This window comes from Bufo gargarizans, chromosome 2 (assembly GCF_014858855.1).
Source record: "Bufo gargarizans isolate SCDJY-AF-19 chromosome 2, ASM1485885v1, whole genome shotgun sequence".
NCBI classification, from domain to species: Eukaryota; Metazoa; Chordata; class Amphibia; order Anura; family Bufonidae; genus Bufo; species Bufo gargarizans.
Window position 1 is genome coordinate 245229639 of NC_058081.1, and position 20072 is coordinate 245249710.

The 20072-nt window shown below is 46.2% G+C and overlaps 1 protein-coding gene across 2 annotated transcripts in view; it reads left to right on the forward strand.

The window, feature by feature from the left end:
* Window positions 1–10591: 10591 nt before the first annotated feature.
* PIK3CG (phosphatidylinositol-4,5-bisphosphate 3-kinase catalytic subunit gamma) overlaps window positions 10592–20072 on the forward strand; it is an 80590-nt gene continuing 71109 nt past the window's right edge. The window contains exon 1 of one of the 2 annotated variants that reach the window (XM_044280183.1): window positions 10592–10659. In XM_044280183.1, coding sequence (XP_044136118.1) covers window positions 10657–10659 — 3 coding nt within the window. In that variant the 5' untranslated portion in view covers window positions 10592–10656. The remainder of the gene's footprint in view (window positions 10660–20072) is intronic. The other variant, XM_044280187.1, reaches the window with a different exon arrangement.

Sequence of the window (20072 nt, forward strand, 5' to 3'; positions counted from 1 at the left end):
ATCACCCTGATTACCCTGATCACCCCCTGTCATTGATAACCCCCCTGTAAGGCTCCATTCAGACGTCCGCATGCGTTTTGTGGATCCGATACATGTATCCATGGATCCGTAAAAAATCATGCGGATGTCTGAATGGAGCCTTACAGGGGGGGTGATCAGTGACAGGGGGGTGATCACCCTGATTACCCTGATCACCCCCTGTCACTGATAACCCCCCTGTAAGGCTCCATTCAGACGTCCGCATGCGTTCTGTGGATCCGATACATGTATCCATGGATCCGTAAAAAATCATGCGGATGTCTGAATGGAGCCTTACAGGGGGGGTGATCAGTGACAGGGGGGTGATCACCCTGATTACCCTGATCACCCCCTGTCATTGATAACCCCCCTGTAAGGCTCCATTCAGACGTCCGCATGCGTTCTGTGGATCCGATCCATGTATCCATGGATCCGTAAAAAATCATGCGGATGTCTGAATGGAGCCTTACAGGGGGGGGTGATCAATGACAGGGGGGTGATCAGGGAGTCTATATGGGTGATCACCCCCCTGTCATTGATCACCCCCCTGTCATTTATTCCCCCCCCCCCCCCCCCCCCCCGGTAAGGCTCCATTCAGACATTTTTTTTGGCACAAGTTAGCGGAAATTTTTTGTTTGTTTTTGTTTTTGTTTTTTCTTACTAAGTCTCATATTCCACTAACTTGTGTCAAAAAATAAAATCTCACATGGACGCACCATACCCCTCACGGAATCCAAATGCGTAAACATTTTTAGACATTTATATTCCAGACTTCTTCTCACGCTTTAGGGCCCCTAAAAAGCCAGGGCAGTATAAATACCCCACATGTGACCCCATTTCGGAAAGAAGACACCCCAAGGTATTCCGTGAGGGGCATATTGAGTCCATGAAAGATTGAAATTTTTGTCCTAAGTTAGCGGAAAGTGAGACTTTGTGAGAAAAAAACAAAAAAAAATCAATATCCGCTAACTTATGCAAAAAAAAAAAAATTCTAGGAACTCGCCAGGCCCCTCATTGAATACCTTGGGGTGTCTTCTTTCCAAAGTGGGGTCACATGTGGGGTATTTATACTGCCCTGGCTTTTTAGGGGCCCGAAAGTGTGAGAAGAAGTCTGGGATCCAAATGTCTAAAAATGCCCTCCTAAAAGGAATTTGGGCCCCTTTGCGCATCTAGGCTGCAAAAAAGTGTAACACATCTGGTATCGCCGTACTCAGGAGAAGTTGGGGAATGTGTTTTGGGGTGTCATTTTACATATACCCATGCTGGGTGAGAAAAATATCTTGGTCAAATGCCAACTTTGTATAAAAAAATGGGAAAAGTTGTCTTTTGCCAAGATATTTCTCTCACCCAGCATGGGTATATGTAAAATGACACCCCAAAACACATTGCCCAACTTCTCCTGAGTACGACGATACCAGATGTGTGACACTTTTTTGCAGCCAAGGTGGGCAAAGGGGCACATATTCCAAAGTGCACCTTTCAGATTTCACCGGCCATTTTTTACACATTTTGATTGCAAGGTACTTCTTACACATTTGGGCCCCTAAATTGCCAGGGCAGTATAACTACGCCACAAGTGACCCCATTTTGGAAAGAAGACACCCCAAGGTATTCCGTGAGGGGCAAGGCGAGTTCCTAGAATTTTTTATTTTTTGTCACAAGTTAGCGGAAAATGATGATTTTTCTTTTTTTTCTTTTTTCCTTACAAAGTCTCATATTCCACTAACTTGCGACAAAAAATAAAAAATTCTAGGAACTCGCCATGCCCCTCACGGAATACCTTGGGGTGTCTTCTTTCCAAAATGGGGTCACTTGTGGCGTAGTTATACTGCCCTGGCAATTTAGGGGCCCAAATGTGTGAGAAGAACTTTGCAATCAAAATGTGTAAAAAATGCCCTGCAAAATCCGAAAGGTGCACTTTGGAATATGTGCCCCTTTGCCCACCTTGGCAGCAAAAAAGTGTGACACATCTGGTATCGCCGTACTCAGGAGAAGTTGGGGAATGTGTTTTGGGGTGTCATTTTACATATACCCATGCTGGGTGAGAGAAATATCTTGGCAAAAGACAACTTTTCCCATTTTTTTATACAAAGTTGGCATTTGACCAAGATATTTCTCTCACCCAGCATGGGTATATGTAAAATGACACCCCAAAACACATTCCCCAACTTCTCCTGAGTACGGCGATACCAGATGTGTCACACTTTTTTGCTGCCAAGGTGGGCAAAGGGGCACATATTCCAAAGTGCACCTTTTGGATTTCACCGGTCATTTTTTACACATTTTGATTGCAAAGTTCTTCTCACACATTTGGGCCCCTAAATTGCCAGGGCAGAATAACTACCCCACAAGTGACCCCATTTTGGAAAGAAGACACCCCAAGGTATTCCGTGAGGGGCATGGCAAGTTTTTAGAATTTTTTATTTTTTGTCGCAAGTTAGCTGGAATATGAGACTTTGTAAGAAAAAATAAAAAAAATAAAATCATCATCATTTTCCGCTAACTTGTGACAAAAAATAAAAAGTTCTATGAACTCACTATGCCCATCAGCGAATACCTTAGGGTGTCTACTTTCCGAAATGGGGTCATTTGTGGGGGTTTTCTACTGTTTGGGCATTGTAGAACCTCAGGAATCATGACAGGTGCTCAGAAAGTCAGAGCTGTTTCAAAAAGCGGAAATTCACATTTTTGTACCATAGTTTGTAAATGCTATAACTTTTACCCAAACCATTTTTTTTTTGCCCAAACATTTTTTTTTTATCAAAGACATGTAGAACAATAAATTTGGCGAAAAATGTATATATGGATGTCGTTTTTTTTGCAAAATTTTACAGCTGAAAGTGAATCGTTAAATTTCGATTAATAACAAAAAAAGTAAAAATGTCAGCGGCAATGAAATACCACCAAATGAAAGCTCTATTAGTGAGAAGAAAAGGAGGTAAAATTCATTTGGGTGGTAAGTTGCATGACCGAGCAATAAACCCCTAAAGTTGTGGAGTGCCGATTTGTAAAAAAGGGCCTGGTCACTAGGGGGGTATAAACCTGTGGTCCTTAAGTGGTTAAACACCGTTCTATGATATCACTGTGCCGTAGGAGGATGCACCTAATCTATGACAAGTAGGGATGAGCGAACCCGAACTGTATAGTTCGGGTTCGAACCGAATTTTGGGGTGTCCGTGACACGGACCCGAACCCGAACATTTTCGTAAAAGTCCGGGTTCGGGTTCGGTGTTCGTCGCTTTCTTGGCGCTTTTTGAAAGGCTGCAAAGCAGCCAATCAACAAGCGTCATACTACTTGCCCCAAGAGGCCATCACAGCCATGCCTACTATTGGCATGGCTGTGATTGGCCAGTGCAGCATGTGACCCAGCCTCTATTTAAGCTGGAGTCACGTAGCGCCGCACATCACTCTGCTCTGAACAGTGTAGGGAGAGGTTGCAGCTGCGACTGTTAGGGAGAGATTAGGCAGTGATTAACTCCTCCAAAACACTTAAGTCAGTGATCGATCTACAGCTGTGGATCATTGAACTGTTGCCCAGAGCGTTTTTCAGTCACTTTTTTCTGGGGTGATCGGCGGCCATTTTGTGTCTTGTGGTGCGCCAGCACAAGCTGCCACCAAGTACATTTAACCATCAATAGTGTGGTTATTTTTTGGCTATATCCTACATCAGGGGCAAGCTGTCACCAAGTGCATTTAACCATCAATAGTGTGGTTATTTTTTTGCTATATCCAACATCAGGGGCAAGCTGTCACCAAGTGCATTTAACCATCAATAGTGTGGTTATTTTTTGGCTATATCCTACATCAGGGGCTTGGCTGTGCTTGTTATTTTATTGAGGGGTGAAATACAATTGCCAAAATAGCAGTACCCTAAATCTGGTGTTTCAGCTGTGGCCAGCCAATTGTAATACTGTCTGCTGTCTGGCAAAGGATATATTTTTGTTCAGGGTTGAAATACAATTCCCAACTTAGCAATTTCCTAAATTAGTGGTTTCTGCTGTATCAGGGCTACTTTAAATCTATTCATTAAAAGGGTATATTAGATTCAAGGTGCAGATAGGGTCATTCTCAATAACTTCACACACACGCTACTGTGCAATTCCAAGTCTAATTCTGTCTGTAAACGTATACCTGTCACCCAGCGCCTAAATAATAGGCCTCAAATTTATATTCATCTAAATCTGTGGTTATTGCTGAGGCTGGTCAAGTTATTTTGGGTCCGTCAAAGCACAGTTTTTGTTCTGGGTTGAAATACAATTCCCAACTTAGCAATTCTCTAAATTAGTGGTTTCTGCTGTATCAGGCCTACTTTAAATCTATCCCTAAAAGGCTATATTAGATTCAAGGTGCAGATAGGGTCATTCTCAATAACTTCACACACACGCTACTGTGCAATTCCAAGTCTAATTCTGTCTGTAAACGTATATCTGTCACCCAGCGCCTAAATAATAGGCCTCAAATTTATATTCAGCTAAATCTGTGGTTATTGCTGTAGCTGGTCAAGTTATTTTGTGTCCATCAAAGCACAGTTTTTGTTCTGGGTTGAAATACAATTCCCAACTTAGCAATTTCCTAAATTAGTGGTTTCTGCTGTATCAGGCCTACTTTAAATCTATCCCTAAAAGGGTATATTAGATTCAAGGTGCAGATAGGGTCATTCTCAATAACTTCACACACACGCTACTGTGCATTTCCAAGTCTAATTCTGTCTGTAAACGTATACCTGTCACCCAGCGCCTAAATAATAGGCCTTAAATTTATATTCATCTAAATCTGTGGTTATTGCTGTAGCTGGTCAAGTTATTTTGTGTCCGTCAAAGCACAGTTTTTGTTCTGGGTTGAAATACAATTCCCAACTTAGCAATTTCCTAAATTAGTGGTTTCTGCTGTATCAGACCTACTTTAAATCTATCCATAAAAGGGTATATTAGATTGAAGGTGCTGATAGGGTCATCCACAATAACTTCACACGCTACCGTGCATTTCCAAGTGTAATTCTGTCCGTAAACGTATACCTGTCACCCAGCGCCTAAATAATAGACCTCAAATTTATATTCTGCTAAATCTTTGGTTATTGCTGTAGCTGGTCAAGTTATTTCGTGTCCGTCAAAGCACAGTTTTTGTTCTGGGTTGAAATACAATTCCCAACTTAGCAATTTCCTAAATTAGTGGTTTCTACTGTATCAGACCTACTTTAAATCTATCCATAAAAGGGTATATTAGATTCAAGGTGCTGATAGGGTCATCCACAATAACTTCACACGCTACCGTGCATTTCCAAGTCTAATTCTGTCCGTAAACGTATACCTGTCATCCAGCGCCTAAATACTAGGCCTCAAATTTATATTCAGCTAAATCTGTCGTTACTGCTGTGCCTTTATTAGTGTAATACGGTACCTAAATAGATAGCCAGATAGTGTTAGGTGTCTGTAAAAAAAGGCCTGAATTTGAACTCAATACATTGGGCCAAATAATATTTTTCTTACACCACCACGACGCGGACATGGTCGTGGTGGTGTTAGTGGACCCTCTGGTGCTGGGAGAGGACGTGGCCATTCTGCCACAGCCACACATCCTAGTGTACCAACTATCTCAGGTCCCAGTAACCGCCATAATTTACAGCGATATTTGGTGGAGCCCAATGCCGTTCTAAGGATGGTAAGGCCTGAGCAGGTACAGGCATTAGTCAATTGGGTGGCCGACAGTGGATCCAGCACGTTCACATTATCTCCCACCCAGTCTTCTGCAGAAAGCGCACAGATGGCGCCTGAAAACCAAGCCAATCAGTCTGCCACATCACCCCCATGCATACCAGGGAAACTGTCTGAGCCTCAAGTTATGCAGCAGTCTCTTATGCTGTTTGAAGACTCCGCTGGCAGGGTTTCCCAAGGGCATCCACCTAGCCCTTCCCCAGCGGTGGAAGACATAGAATGCACTGACGCACAACCACTTATGTTTCCTGATGATGAGGACATGGGAATACCACCTCAGCACGTCTCTGATGATGACGAAACACAGGTGCCAACTGCTGCGTCTTTCTGCAGTGTGCAGACTGAACAGGAGGTCAAGGATCAAGACTGGGTGGAAGACGATGCAGGGGACGATGAGGTCCTAGACCCCACATGGAATGAAGGTCGTGCCACTGACTTTCACAGTTCGGAGGAAGAGGCAGTGGTGAGACCGAGCCAACAGCGTAGCAAAAGAGGGAGCAGTGGGCAAAAGCAGAACACCCGCCGCCAAGAGGCTCCGCCTGCTACTGACCGCCGCCATCTGGGACCGAGCACCCCAAAGGCAGCTTCAAGGAGTTTCCTGGCATGGCACTTCTTTAAACAATGTGCTGACGACAAGACCCGAGTGGTTTGCACGCTGTGCCATCAGAGCCTGAAGCGAGGCATTAACGTTCTGAACCTTAGCACAACCTGCATGACCAGGCACCTGCATGCAAAGCATGAACTGCAGTGGAGTAAACACCTTAAAAACAAGGAAGTCACTCAGGCTCCCCCTGCTACCTCTTCTGCTGCTGCCGCCTCGGCCTCTTCCTCCGCCTCTGGAAGAACGTTGGCACCTGCCGCCCAGCAAACAGAGGATGTACCACCAACACCACCACCTCCGTCACCAAGCATCTCAACCATGTCACACGCCAGCGTTCAGCTCTCCATCTCACAAACATTTGAGAGAAAGCGTAAATTCCCACCTAGCCACCCTCGATCCCTGGCCCTGAATGCCAGCATTTCTAAACTACTGGCCTATGAAATGCTGTCATTTAGGCTGGTGGACACAGACAGCTTCAAACAGCTCATGTCGCTTGCTGTCCCACAGTATGTTGTTCCCAGCCGGCACTACTTCTCCAAGAGAGCCGTGCCTTCCCTGCACAACCAAGTATCCGATAAAATCAAGTGTGCACTGCGCAACGCCATCTGTGGCAAGGTCCACCTAACCACAGATACGTGGACCAGTAAGCACGGACAGGGACGCTATATCTCCCTAACTGCACACTGGGTAAATGTAGTGGTGGCTGAGCCCCAGGCGGAGAGCTGTTTGGCGCACGTCCTTCCGCCGCCATGGATCGCAGGGCAACATTCTTTGCCTCCTGTTGCTTCCTCCTCCTACTCGGCTTCCTCCTCCTCTTCTTCCACCTGCTCATCCAGTCAGCCACACACCTTCACCACCAACTTCAGCACAGCCCGGGGTAAACGTCAGCAGGCCATTCTGAAACTCATATGTTTGGGGGACATGCCCCACACCGCACAGGAGTTGTGGCGGGGTATAGAACAACAGACCGACGAGTGGTTGCTGCCGGTGAGCCTCAAGCCCGGCCTGGTGGTGTGCGATAATGGGCGAAATCTCGTTGCAGCTCTGGGACTAGCCGGTTTGACGCATATCCCTTGCCTGGCGCATGTGCTGAATTTGGTGGTGCAGAAGTTCATTCACAACTACCCCGACATGTCAGAGCTGCTGCATAAAGTGCGGGCCCGTCTGTTCGCGCTTCCGGCGTTCACATCCTGCCGCTGCTCGCCTGTCTGCGCTACAGCGTAACTTCGGCCTTCCTGCTCACCGCCTCATATGCGACGTGCCCACTAGGTGGAACTCCACCTTGCACATGCTGGACAAACTGTGCGAGCAGCAGCAGGCCATAGTGGAGTTTCAGCTGCACCACACACGGGTCAGTCGCACTGCGGAACAGCACCACTTCACCACCAATGACTGGGCCTCCATGCGAGACCTGTGTTCCCTGTTGCGCTGTTTCGAGTACTCCACCAACATGGCCAGTGGCGATGATGCCGTTATCAGCGTTACAATACCACTTCTATGTCTCCTTGAGAAAACACTTAGGGCGATGATGGAAGAGGAGGTGGCCCAGGAGGAGGAGGAGGAGGAGGAAGAGGGGTCATTTTTAGCACTTTCAGGCCAGTCTCTTCGAAGTGACTCAGAGGGAGGTTTTTTGCAACAGCAGAGGCCAGGTACAAATGTGGCCAGCCAAGGCCCACTACTGGAGGACGAGGAGGACAAGGATGAGGAGGAGGTGGAGGAGGATGAGGATGAAGCATGGTCACAGCGGGGTGGCACCCAATGCAGCTCAGGCCCATCACTGGTGCGTGGCTGGGGGGAAACGCAGGACGATGACGATACGCCTCCCACAGAGGACAGCTTGTCCTTACCCCTGGGCAGCCTGGCACACATGAGCGACTACATGCTGCAGTGCCTGCGCAACGACAGCAGAGTTGCCCACATTTTAACGTGTGCGGACTACTGGGTTGCCACCCTGCTGTATCCACGGTACAAAGACAATGTGCCCACCTTACTTCCTGCACTGGAGCGTGATAGGAAGATGCGCGAGTACAAGCGCACGTTGGTAGACGCGCTACTGAGAGCATTCCCAAATGTCACAGGGGAACAAGTGGAATCCCAAGGCCAAGACAGAGGAGGAGCAAGAGGTCGCCAAGGCAGCTGTGTCACGGCCAGCTCCTCTGAGGGCAGGGTTAGCATGGCAGAGATGTGGAAAAGTTTTGTCAACACGCCACAGCTAAGTTCGGGTCCCCATTGACTTCAATGGGGTTCGGGACGAAGTTCGGGTCGGGTTCGGATCCCGAACCCGAACATTTCCGGGAAGTTTGGCCGAACTTCTCGAACCCGAACATCCAGGTGTTCGCTCAACTCTAATGACAAGGCAAAAGGCTCGTCATGAATTAAGCACATCCACCGGCAGTCTGTGCTCCACAGTTAAAATCTACTAAAGCTGGAAATAATGGTAAGTATGACATGGCTGATGACCCCACACACATCGCACCGCTTTTTCAGAAAGCGGTGCAGAAATGTTATTTGCACCTACGGTAAATGTAGGCACAAGGGAATTTAAAAAATGTACTAGTTTTTTTTCAACAGTTTCTGGCATATATAGTACATGGGCGACATAGTAAATGACCCCCTTTATGTTTAACATAAAACTTGATTTAAACAATATGTCATTTTCTGATCACACATTCCCTTTAAGATGGCCAGTCATATACTCCATATCACATATGTCCTTAAAGGGGTTGTTCACTTAAAAAAAAATTATAATAATAATTTGCCCACTAGCTAGCTGTACCTGTGGAGCAATCCATACTCATCTGCTCCCTACAACTCCATTCTGGCTCCCTGGCTGTCTTCACTTGGACTCTTCTGGTCCTCATCTGTCAACCTCCACACAGACGAGGGTCATTTGTGCTGCTGCAGCCAATAATCAGCCTCAGTGGTGACATATCCATAAGCAGCTTGAGGACACTTCACCACTGAGGCCAGTTATTGCCTGCAGCAGAGCACAGGGAGCTGGAACAGAACGGGGGATCACATGAGTATAGATTTCTGGCTGGGGAGAAATAAAAAAAACGACTAGAAACTCCTTTAACCCCTTTCTGTCTGACACCGCAATGTTCCTTTTTTTTTACTCCCTGCCTTCCTGGAGCCATAACTTTTTTAATTTTTTTTTTGCTAGCATAGCTGGGCTTGTTTTTTGTGGGACAAGTTCTTCTTTCTAATGGTACCATTTACTATTTCATGCGATATAGTGAGAAGCTGGAAAAATTGGAAATGGGAAAAAAAAATCCACCATATTTTTATGGGTTTTGGTTATTACAGCGTTGCCTCCATTCTCTGGGTCGGTGTGACTACGGTGACAAAACATTTATGCAGTTTTTCTTGTGTTTTAATACTTTAACCCCAGGGCAATTTTCCATTTTTGCTTTTCTATTTTTTATACGCTACCTTCCCTAACCCATAACTTTTTTTATTTTTCCATTCACATAGCTATATTAGGTCTTGTTTTTTGCGGGACAAGTTATACTTTCTATTAGCACTATTTACTATTGCCTACGATGTAGTGGAAGCTGGAAAAAATTCCAAATAGGGTGGAATTGGGAAAAATAATTACAATTTAACCACAGTTTTGTTTTTATTGATGGTGTTCCCTATGTGGCAAAACTGACCAGTTACCTTCATTCTCCAGGTCAGTACAATTACAGCAATACTGTATTTGTATGTGTTTTAATACTTAAAAATAAATAAAAACTTTGAACAAATCAGAATAATTGGTTTACATGGTGAAAACAAGTCAGGAGAGTCCAAATTAAAAAAGAAAAAGAGCATGGGGAAGATGTACGTGAGGCGAGCATATCTGCTGGTGTGTGCGGCAGCCTCAGTCCTCCTGAATGATCCGAGGCTGCCTCAGCTATGTTCCTATGAAGACCCTGTAGGGACATAGTGAAATTCTCATAGACTCCAATGCTCATGCATTTGCTATTAGAAAGTACAACTTGTCCCGCAAAAAGCCAGCCCTCCTACGGCTATGTGAAGGAAAAATGAAAACGTTATGGCTCCGGAAAGGCTGAGTAAAAAAAAAACCTTGAAAACGTTCCAGTCCTGAAGGGGTTAAACTAGGTTATTTGATCTCAGTCCTCAAAAGAGGCAATGAGTTCTGCTACTTCTGTATTTCTATGGGCTGGTGAAGGCAATGGGAACATTTTGTGACCTCCATTCCACCAGCTCCTAACTAAACGTCTAGCGTCCACTAGATGGCGCCACCGTCCTGAAGTAACTCCACAGTCGCTTCACAGCCACGGAAGAACTGTGCAGAATAAACAAGGCGGCTGAGGGGAGACTATGGTAAGTAGATGTGGCGGGGGTGGCGCCTGTGTTTCTTAGCCCCCCGTCTGCCTACTCTTATGTAGAGAAGCAGGGTGCCTGGCTATTAGGCGCGGTGTTATGACCAAACAGGTCTCCCACATTGAGGACGATGGTGTCTTGTGGTCACGTCAGCTGGGTGATGCTAATGACGTGGTGTTACAGTAGCCTTCCTGGTGTTCAGCAATAGTCACGTGTGACACTGGTGCCACAGCCCTTACCCTCAGGGGTACACTACTGGGGTCTTCAGTATCTGACATAGAGGGTTTCTGGTACTTGGCCCTCTATAGCTCAACAATCAGAAGTGTAGCATTTGCTCCAGATTACACCGAATGTATCAAGATGGTGCAGCTATACACATGTATCTTTCAGATGCTGCTTCATCCGCTAGTATTTTGTGTTTGTGGTGTATAATAAGTTGGGCACAGCTATTGGGCATTGTTTTGACGGATCTATAGTGCAGAAGATGGCGCATGTGACTGCCACAGTGATCAAAGGGTTTTCACGGCAGACCGTTGCCAGTATTAAAGGGATTCCGTCATCCGCATTTTAGCTACAGAGATTTTCACATCATCACATCAGTCTCCATGATTTAGTTTAAAATATACTAGTCTTACCCCATCTGTCTTGTCAATTAGGCTAAAAATGGCTTTTATTAATATGCTAATTACCTCTATAAGTAGCCCAAGGAGCTGTCCCTCTGGCCATTGGAGCCCAGCAGCGCCCATCATCTCGTAGCCCAGCACCGCCCCACTTTTAAATATTCACTCCTCTTCTCGCTGTTTCTTTTTTCTAGTGCGCCGTAATCTCACGTGCCCCACGCTCCTACACCTCCGTCCTCCGCATGTCGGGTAACTCACGCCACTCTGCTCTTCCTTTCCGGGTCGAGCGAAGTGGGCAGACAGCTGGCACATGCGCGCTTGCTTCGGTGAGGCTGCTGCCAGGACACTGTGCGGGCCCGGACCAGTGTAGGGCGCCTGCACGAGGTTACGGTGCACTAGAGAAAAACAGCAAGGAGAGGAGTGAATAATTAACAGCAGGGCTCCGAGATAATAGGCGCGGCTGGGCTCCAACGGCCAGAGTGACGGTCCCTTGGGCTCCTTATAGAGGTAATTTGCATATTAATAAAAGCGATTTTTAGCCTAAATGACAAGACAGATGGGGGTAAGACTAGTATATTTTAAACTAAATCATGGAGACTGATGTGATGATGTGAAAATCCAGATAACAGAATCCCTTTTACAGTTCTTTACTGAAAAAGGTTGGTTTTCGGCCTTCATTTCTAAAAAATAAAAATTGCTGTTTAATACGCCGGTCTAAAAAAGTGAGTTGTGCCAAATGTCTTAATAAATTTGTCACATCTGAAAATGTCTAAAAATCTGAAAATGGAATCTGCTCCAGCGATGTTTGTACAACATTCTTGTATTTCTGTTAATAACTCAGTCATAGCCGTACCACCCGACTTTTTGGCGGATCAAGGCTGCAACCTTTGATTGGCTGATCAGCATCACAGCTATTTCCTGCCGTCAGGGCTGGCGTTAGGAGGGGGCAAACTGGGCATTTGCCCTGGGCCCCCGTCACCAAAGGGGCCCCCTTCTAGTGGTCTTCCTCCAGTCTTTACGCTGGGTTCAGACCTGAGCGTTCGGGATGTCGCGCTCTGTATGTGCGATTGTACCGGCGTTTGCAATCGTGCAGAGACAAGCGAACGCCCATTGTCGCGCGTTCCTGGAAGTCTATGTACGGGGACGCGTGACAAGACGCCCCAAAGAAGCTCATGTACTTCTTGGGGCGTTGGGCGTTTTACAGCGCGATCGTACGCGCTGTAAAAAGCTCAGGTGAGAACCATTCCCATAGGGAATCATTGGTTCTTACCTGTTGAGCGTTTTGCAGCGCGTAGGAAGGTCTGAACCCAGCCTTAGACAATGTTATGAAGCAGAGGTGAAAGGGAATCAGTCTGCCCCATCAATTATCTGGGCAGAAGCTAACTGCTTCTAGCTGATTTACTGCCTGTGCTCCCGTCATACACTCCCCGCTCCCCGTCACACACACAGAGATACCTCAGCCCCTTATTAGGCTTATTGCACACGAACGTGTGCGCTCCGTGGCTGTATTGCAGACTGCATTTGTGGATCCGCAATACACGGGCACCGTTCTGTGTGCATTTCGCATCATGGATGCGGACCCATTTACATCAATGGGTCCGCAAATCCGGAGATACGGAACGGAACCCTACGGAAGCACTACGGAGTGCTTCCATGGGGTTTCGTCCCATATATCCGTTCCGCAAAAAGATAGAGCATGTCCTATCTTTTTCGGAATGGCCAGATCGCGGACCCATTCAAGTGAATGGGTCCCCGATCCGCTGCGGCTGCCCCACGGTGGGTGTTCGTGCATTGCGGGCCGCACACGTTTGTGTGCAAGAGGCCTTAAGAGCAGCGTCGGGACAGAGAGGGTGGGGGAGGGTGTTTTCATCCATTCTGGATCCTGCCAGCTAAGGTCCCTTTCACACGAGCGAGTTTTCCGCGTTGTGCCACATGAGCGTTGTTTTTCACGCATCGGTTCTGCGTTGCGTGAAAATCGCAGCATGTTCTATATTCTGTGTTTTTCACGCAGCCCTGGCCCCATAGAAGTGAATGGGGCTGCGTTTTTCACTGATGGTTGCGAAGAGATGTTGTTTGTAAACATTCAGTTTTTTATCACGCACGTGAAAAACGCATCGAAACGCATTGCACCCGCGTGGAAAAAACTACCCCAGCTCCATACGTTAGCAGCGATGCTTGGTATTGCAGCTCATCTCTTTTCACTTGAATGGGACTGAACTGCAACTAGGCCATGTGACTGATATATAGTGACATCACTGACCTCCCAACAGTTGATTGGCAGGTGTTCCGGGAAGGACGCCACCCGATCTGATATTGATGACCTATTCTAATGATAGTCTTATACACCTTGCTGGTACTGTACTCTGCACGAGAATCTGCGTGGAAAAACCATGTGTAATCCACAATCAGTGCAGGCAGGCAATGTGTGAATGTGCTGTTTGTGCAATATTTCTTTTGGGGCCTCACTTAAAATTTTGCCCAGGGCCACACTTTGTCTAAAAGCGGCCTGCCTGCCACATGATCGTATGACTTTTTCAGTATTTTGCAGTCCGCTAAAAATACGGATGACGTCCGTGTGCATTCAGTTTTTTGCGGCAGCTGGCACCTGATAGAACAGTACTATGCTTGTTCGTTATGCGGACAATAATAGGACATGTTCTATCTTTGAACGGAAATACGGAACGGAAAACGGAAATACGGAAACGGAAGGCATACGGAGTACCTTCAATTATTTTTTTTTTCACTGAAATTAATGGTTCCATATACGGTCCATATACGGAACGTAAACGGAAAAATGTTCGTATGCAAGAGGCCTTAAAGTGGCAGGGAAGCAATAAGGTGCCCCAGGGACAGCTTTTTTCCTTGCAAAGGAATACCCATTTCAAATTGTGTATATTGAAAAAAAAATATATAGGTTTATAAATATAAAATAATTCTATAATAAATATATAAGGTGAGGTCCAATATACAGGTAGAAACCAGATCGTTTCTGGAGCATTTTACTATGTTTATTCATACACATCTATTTCCCAGGTCAAAAAGAGAAACATTTACCCCCTTAACACATAATGCCATACTGTATGGCATTGTGCACAAGGGATTGTATATCATGTCATGTAAACCTCTCACATGCTGTGGTCAGTAGTGATCGCAGCATCGGTGAGGTTAGGCAGAGGGAGGGGGCTCTCTCTGCCTTACGATCAGAGCCCCCACAGTGAAATAACAGGGCTCCAATCGGTTACTATGACAGCCTGGGGTCTGCTGAAGGTTCCCAGGCCTGTCACAGCAAGCTGTCTGTAAAACTGTGCACGAGGCACGGCTTAACAGGCAAGCAATGAAAATATCATAGACAGTAACCCTAAGTTAACACCTGACCGTTTTACAGCGCGTTCCTACGCGCTGTAAAACGCTCAACAAGGAGAAACCAATGCTTCCCTATGGGAATGGTTCTCACCTGGGCGTTTTACAGCGCGTACGATCGCGCTGTAAAACGCCCGACGCTCAAACAAGTTCTTGAGCTTTTTTGGGGCGTTTTGTCGCGCGTTCCCGTACATAGGCTTTCGGGAACGCGCGACAATGTGTGTTCGCCTGTCTCTGTATGCGCGATTGTAAACACCGATACAATCGCGCATACAGAGTGCTCCTTTCAGAACGCTCAGGTGAGAACCCAGGGTTATAGTTCTCCATTATGGTCTATGGGACAAGTGATCAGAAGCTGGCAGGTTATAAAAGTTAAGAATAAAAAGTAAACAAAATAAAATTCTAATCACCCCTTATCCAATATTACATTTAAAAATAAGCAATAAAAAAATAAACTGAACGTATTGCCACATCTGAAAATATCTAAACTATTCAATTATAAAAATATTTTTCCTGAGCAGTATACAACATAACATAAAAAAAAAGAATAACAACAGGTAATTTGCCATTTTTTTTCACCGTGTCCCTCCCAAAAAATGTAATAAGGGCTCGTTCACACGAATGTGTGCTGCCCATTTCGGTATTGCGAACCGCATTTGCGGATCCGCAATACACGGGCTGTTCCGTGGCCATTCCGTATCACGGATGCAGACAAATTCATTTCAATGGGTCCGCAAATCCGGAGATGCACAAATGGAAGAACAGAACGGAACACTACAGAAGCACTACAGAGTGCTTTCTGGGGTTTCCTTCCGTGCTTCCGCAGTGCAAAAAGATAGAACTTGCTCTATCTTTTTGCGGAACTGAAGAATCGCAGACCCATTCATATGAATGGCTCTGCGATCCCCATTCGCCTACCCCACTGAGGGTGCACGTGCATTGCTGACCGCAATTTGCGGTCCACAGCACGGGCACGGGCTTCACACGTTCGTGTGAACGAGCCCTAACACTGATCAAAAAGTTGTACGTACCACAAAAATGGTACCAGTAAAAACTACAGTTCATCTCGCAAAAAACAAACGTCCCTCAAACAGTTCTGTGTATGGAAATATAAAAAAGTTATGGCTGTTAGAACATGGTAATGCAAAGAAAATATACAGGTTGGGCCATTTATATAGATACACCTTAAGGCCTCATGCACACGGACGTTTTTTTTCACGGTCCGCAAAACGGGGTTCCGTTGGTCCGTGATCTGTGACCGTTTTTCCGTCCGTGGGTCTTCCTTGATTTTTGGAGGATCCACGGACATGAAAAAAAAGTCATTTTGGTGTCCGCCTGGCCGTGCGGAGCCAAACGGATCCGTCCTGAATTACAATGCAAGTCAATGGGGACGGATCCGTTTGATGTTGACACAATATGGTGCCATTTCAAACGGATCCGTCCCCATTGACTTTCAATGTAAAGTCTGGAGTTCTGTTATACCATCGGATTGGAGTTTTCTCCAATCCGATGGTATATTTTAACTTGTAGCGTCCCCATCACCATGGGAACGCCTCTATGTTAGAATATACTGTCGGATATGAGCTACATCGTGAAACTCATTTCCGACAGTATATTCTAACACAGAGGCGTTCCCATGGTGATGGAGACGCTTCAGGTTAGAATATACAAAAAAACTGTGTACATGACTGTCCCCTGCTGCCTGGCAGGTGCTGCCAGGCAGCAGGGGGCAGACCCCCCCCCCCCTGTTTTTAACTCATTGGTGGCCAGTGGGCCCCCCCTCCCCTGTTGTTAACTCGTTGGTGGCCAGTGTGCGCACCCCCCTCCCTCCCTCCCTCTATTGTAATAATAGCATTGGGGCCAGTGTGCGCGCCCCCCCAACCCCCCCCCTCCCTCCCTCTATTGTAATAATAGCATTGGGGCCAGTGTGCGCGCCCCCCCAACCCCCCCCCCTCCCTCCCTCTATTGTAATAATAGCATTGGGGCCAGTGTGCGCGCCCCCTCCCTCCCTCTATTGTAATAATAGCATTGGGGCCAGTGTGCCCCCCCCCCCCCCCCGATCATCGGTGGCAGCGGAGTAGAAGATTCATACTTACCTGGCTGCTGGCTGCTGCGATCTCTGTGTCCGGCCGGGAGCTCCTCCTACTGGTAAGTGACAGGTCTGTGCGGCGCATTGCTGTCACTTACCAGTAGGAGGAGCTCCCCGCCGGACGCAGACATCGCAGCAGCCAGCAGCCAGGTAAGTATGAAAATCTTCTACTCCGCTGCCACCGATGATGGCCCCAATGCTATTATTACAATAGAGGGAGGGGGGGGGGGGGTTGGGGGGGTGCGCACACTGGCCCCAATGTATTAAAACAATAGAGGGAGGGAGGGGGGGGGGGGGTTGGGGGGGCGCGCGCACACTGGCCCCAATGTATTAAAACAATAGAGGGAGGGAGGGGGGTGCGCACACTGGCCACCAACGAGTTAACAACAGGGGAGGGGGGGGCCGCACAATGATATTCAAACTGGGGAGGGGGGGGGGGTCTGCCCCCTGCTGCCTGGCAGCCCTGATCTCTTACAGGGGGATATGATAGTACAATTAACCCCTTCAGGTGCCGCACCTGATGGGGTTAATTGTACTATCATATCCCCCTGTAAGAGATCGGGTGCTGCCAGGCAGCAGGGGGCAGTCTTGTACACAGTTTGTAGTGTATTCTAACTAGAAGCGTCCCATCACCATGGGAACGCCTCTGTGTTAGAATATACTGTCGGATCTGAGTTTTCACGAAGTGAAAACTCAGCTCTGAAAAAGCTTTTATGCAGACGGATCTTCGGATCCGTCTGTATGAAACTAATACCTACGGCCACGGATCACGGACACGGATGCCAATCTTGTGTGCATCCGTGTTCTTTCACGGACCCATTGACTTGAATGGGCCCGTGAACCGTTGGCCGTGAAAAAAATAGGACAGGTCATATTTTTTTCACGGCCAGGAAACACGGCTCACGGATGCGGCTGCCAAACGGTGCATTTTCCGATTTTTCCACGGACCCATTGAAAGTCAATGGGTCCGTGAAAAAAAACGGAAAACGGCACAACGGCCACGGATGCACACAACGGTCGTGTGCATGAGGCCTAATAAAATGGAAATGGTTGGTGATATTAACTTCCTGTTTGTGGCACATTAGTATATGTGAGGGGGGAAACTTTTCAAGATGGGTGGTGACCATGGCGGCCATTTTGAAGTCGGACATTTTGAATTCAACTTTAGTTTTTTCAATAGGAAGAGGGTCATGTGACACATCAAACTTATTGGGAATTTCACAAGAAAAACAATGGTGTGCTTGGTTTTAACGTAACTTTATTCTTTCATTAGTTATTTACAAGTTTCTGACCACTTATAAAATGTGTTCAATGTGCTGCCCATTGTGCTGGATTGTCAATGCAACCCTCTTCTCCCACTCTTCACACACTGATGATGTGTTTCCTTTTTATGCACTGAAGCTGGCACGTTCCCTGAGTTTTTCCAGCCAGATGGTGCACCACCACATTATGGGTGTCAGGTCCGAGCATTCCTAGATGAACAGTTTCCTGGAAAGTGGATTGGTCATCGTGGGCCAGTTGAATGGCCCCCAAGGTCTCCCGATCTGACCCCCTTAGACTTTTATCTTTGGGGTCATCTGAAGGCAATTGTCTATGCTGTGAAGATACGAGATGTGTAGCACCTGAAACTACTGATACTGGAAGCCTGTGCTAGCATTTCTCCTGCGGTGCTGCTATCAGTGTGTGAAGAGTGGGAGAAGACAATCCAACACAATGGGCAGCACATTGAACACATTTTATAAGTGGTCAGAAACTTGTAAATAACTCATGAAAGAATAAAGTTACGTTAAAACCAAGCACGCCATTGTTTTTCTTGTGAAATTCCCAATAAGTTTGATGTGTCACATGACCCTCTTCCTATTGAAAAACAAAAGTTGGATTCAAAATGGCCGCCATGGTCACCACCCATCTTGAAAAGTTTCCCCCCTCACATATACTAATGTGCCACAAACTGGAAGTTAATATCACCAACCATTCCCATTTTATTAAGGTGTATCCATATAAATGGCCCACCCTGTAGATTTTTTCCCCAAAGGTTTTAAAGGCTAATAAAAATAAAATAAAAACTATACAAATTTGATATCGACGTGATTGTATTGACCTGCTGAATAAGGATGTCATGTCATTTTTAGCGTACAGTGAACATCATAATATCAAAACCCAAATATTGTGGGGCTTTTTTTTTTTTTTCAATTTTACCTCACAAGCAATTTTTTTCCCATTTTCCTATACAAAACATGGTGACTTAAATGGTACCATTAAAAAAATATAGGTGCATCTCAATAAATTAGAATATCATAAAAACGTATTTCAGTAATTCAATTCATAAAGTGAAACTCATATTATATAGATTCATCACATACAGAGTGATCTATTTCAAGTTTTTATTTCTTTTAATTTTTTTGATTATGGCTACAGCTAATAAAAACCCAAAAGTCAGTATCTCAGAAAATTAGAATATTACATAAGGGTTCAAAAGGGGCATGTATTTCTGTGTAATAATATTACTGGCTATAGCTACTAGAGATGGGTTGTTGATCCAGGGAGTTAGGCCTCATGCACACGGCCGTTGTTGTGGTCCGCATCCGAGCCACATTTTTTGCGGCTCGGGTGCGGACCCATTCACTTCAATGGGGTCGCAAAAGATGCGGACAACACTCTGTGTGCTGTCCGCATCCGTTGCTCCGTTCCATGGCCCCGCAAAAAATATATAGCATGTCCTATTCTTGTCCGTTTTGCGGACAAGAATAGGCATTTCTACAATGGGCCGCCCGTTCCGCAAATTGCGGAAGGGACACGGACGTCTTCCATTTTTCACGCATCCGCGGTTTGCGGGCCTCAAAAAACGGAACGGTCGTGTGCATGAGGCCTTATTCTGATTGCCTGATTGGAGTCGGGAAGGAATTTTTTCCCCTTAAGTGGGGAAAATTGGCTTCTACCTCACAGTTTTTTTTTTTTTTTTGCCTTCCTCTGGATCAACTTGCAGCATAAGGGTGTTTTGCGGATCCGCAAAACACGGACACTGGCAATGTGCGTTCCGCATTTTGCGGGCCACACCACATTGCCGGCACTAATATGCCTATTCTTGTCCGCAATTGCTTTCCGTTATAACAGGGTTATAACGGAACATAACGGAATCCATAAGACGGAAGGACGGATCCGTTTTGCTGCCCATAGACTTGCATTATGACGGAATGCAAAGCGGACGCCTTTAAAAGGCATTCCGTTTGCTTTCCGTCCTAATAGAAGTCAATGGGAATCAAAACGGATCCGTCTGGTTCCCGTTATGCAAGACAGAAAACAAAGTCCTGTCGACAAGACTTTGTTTTCTGTCTTGCATAATG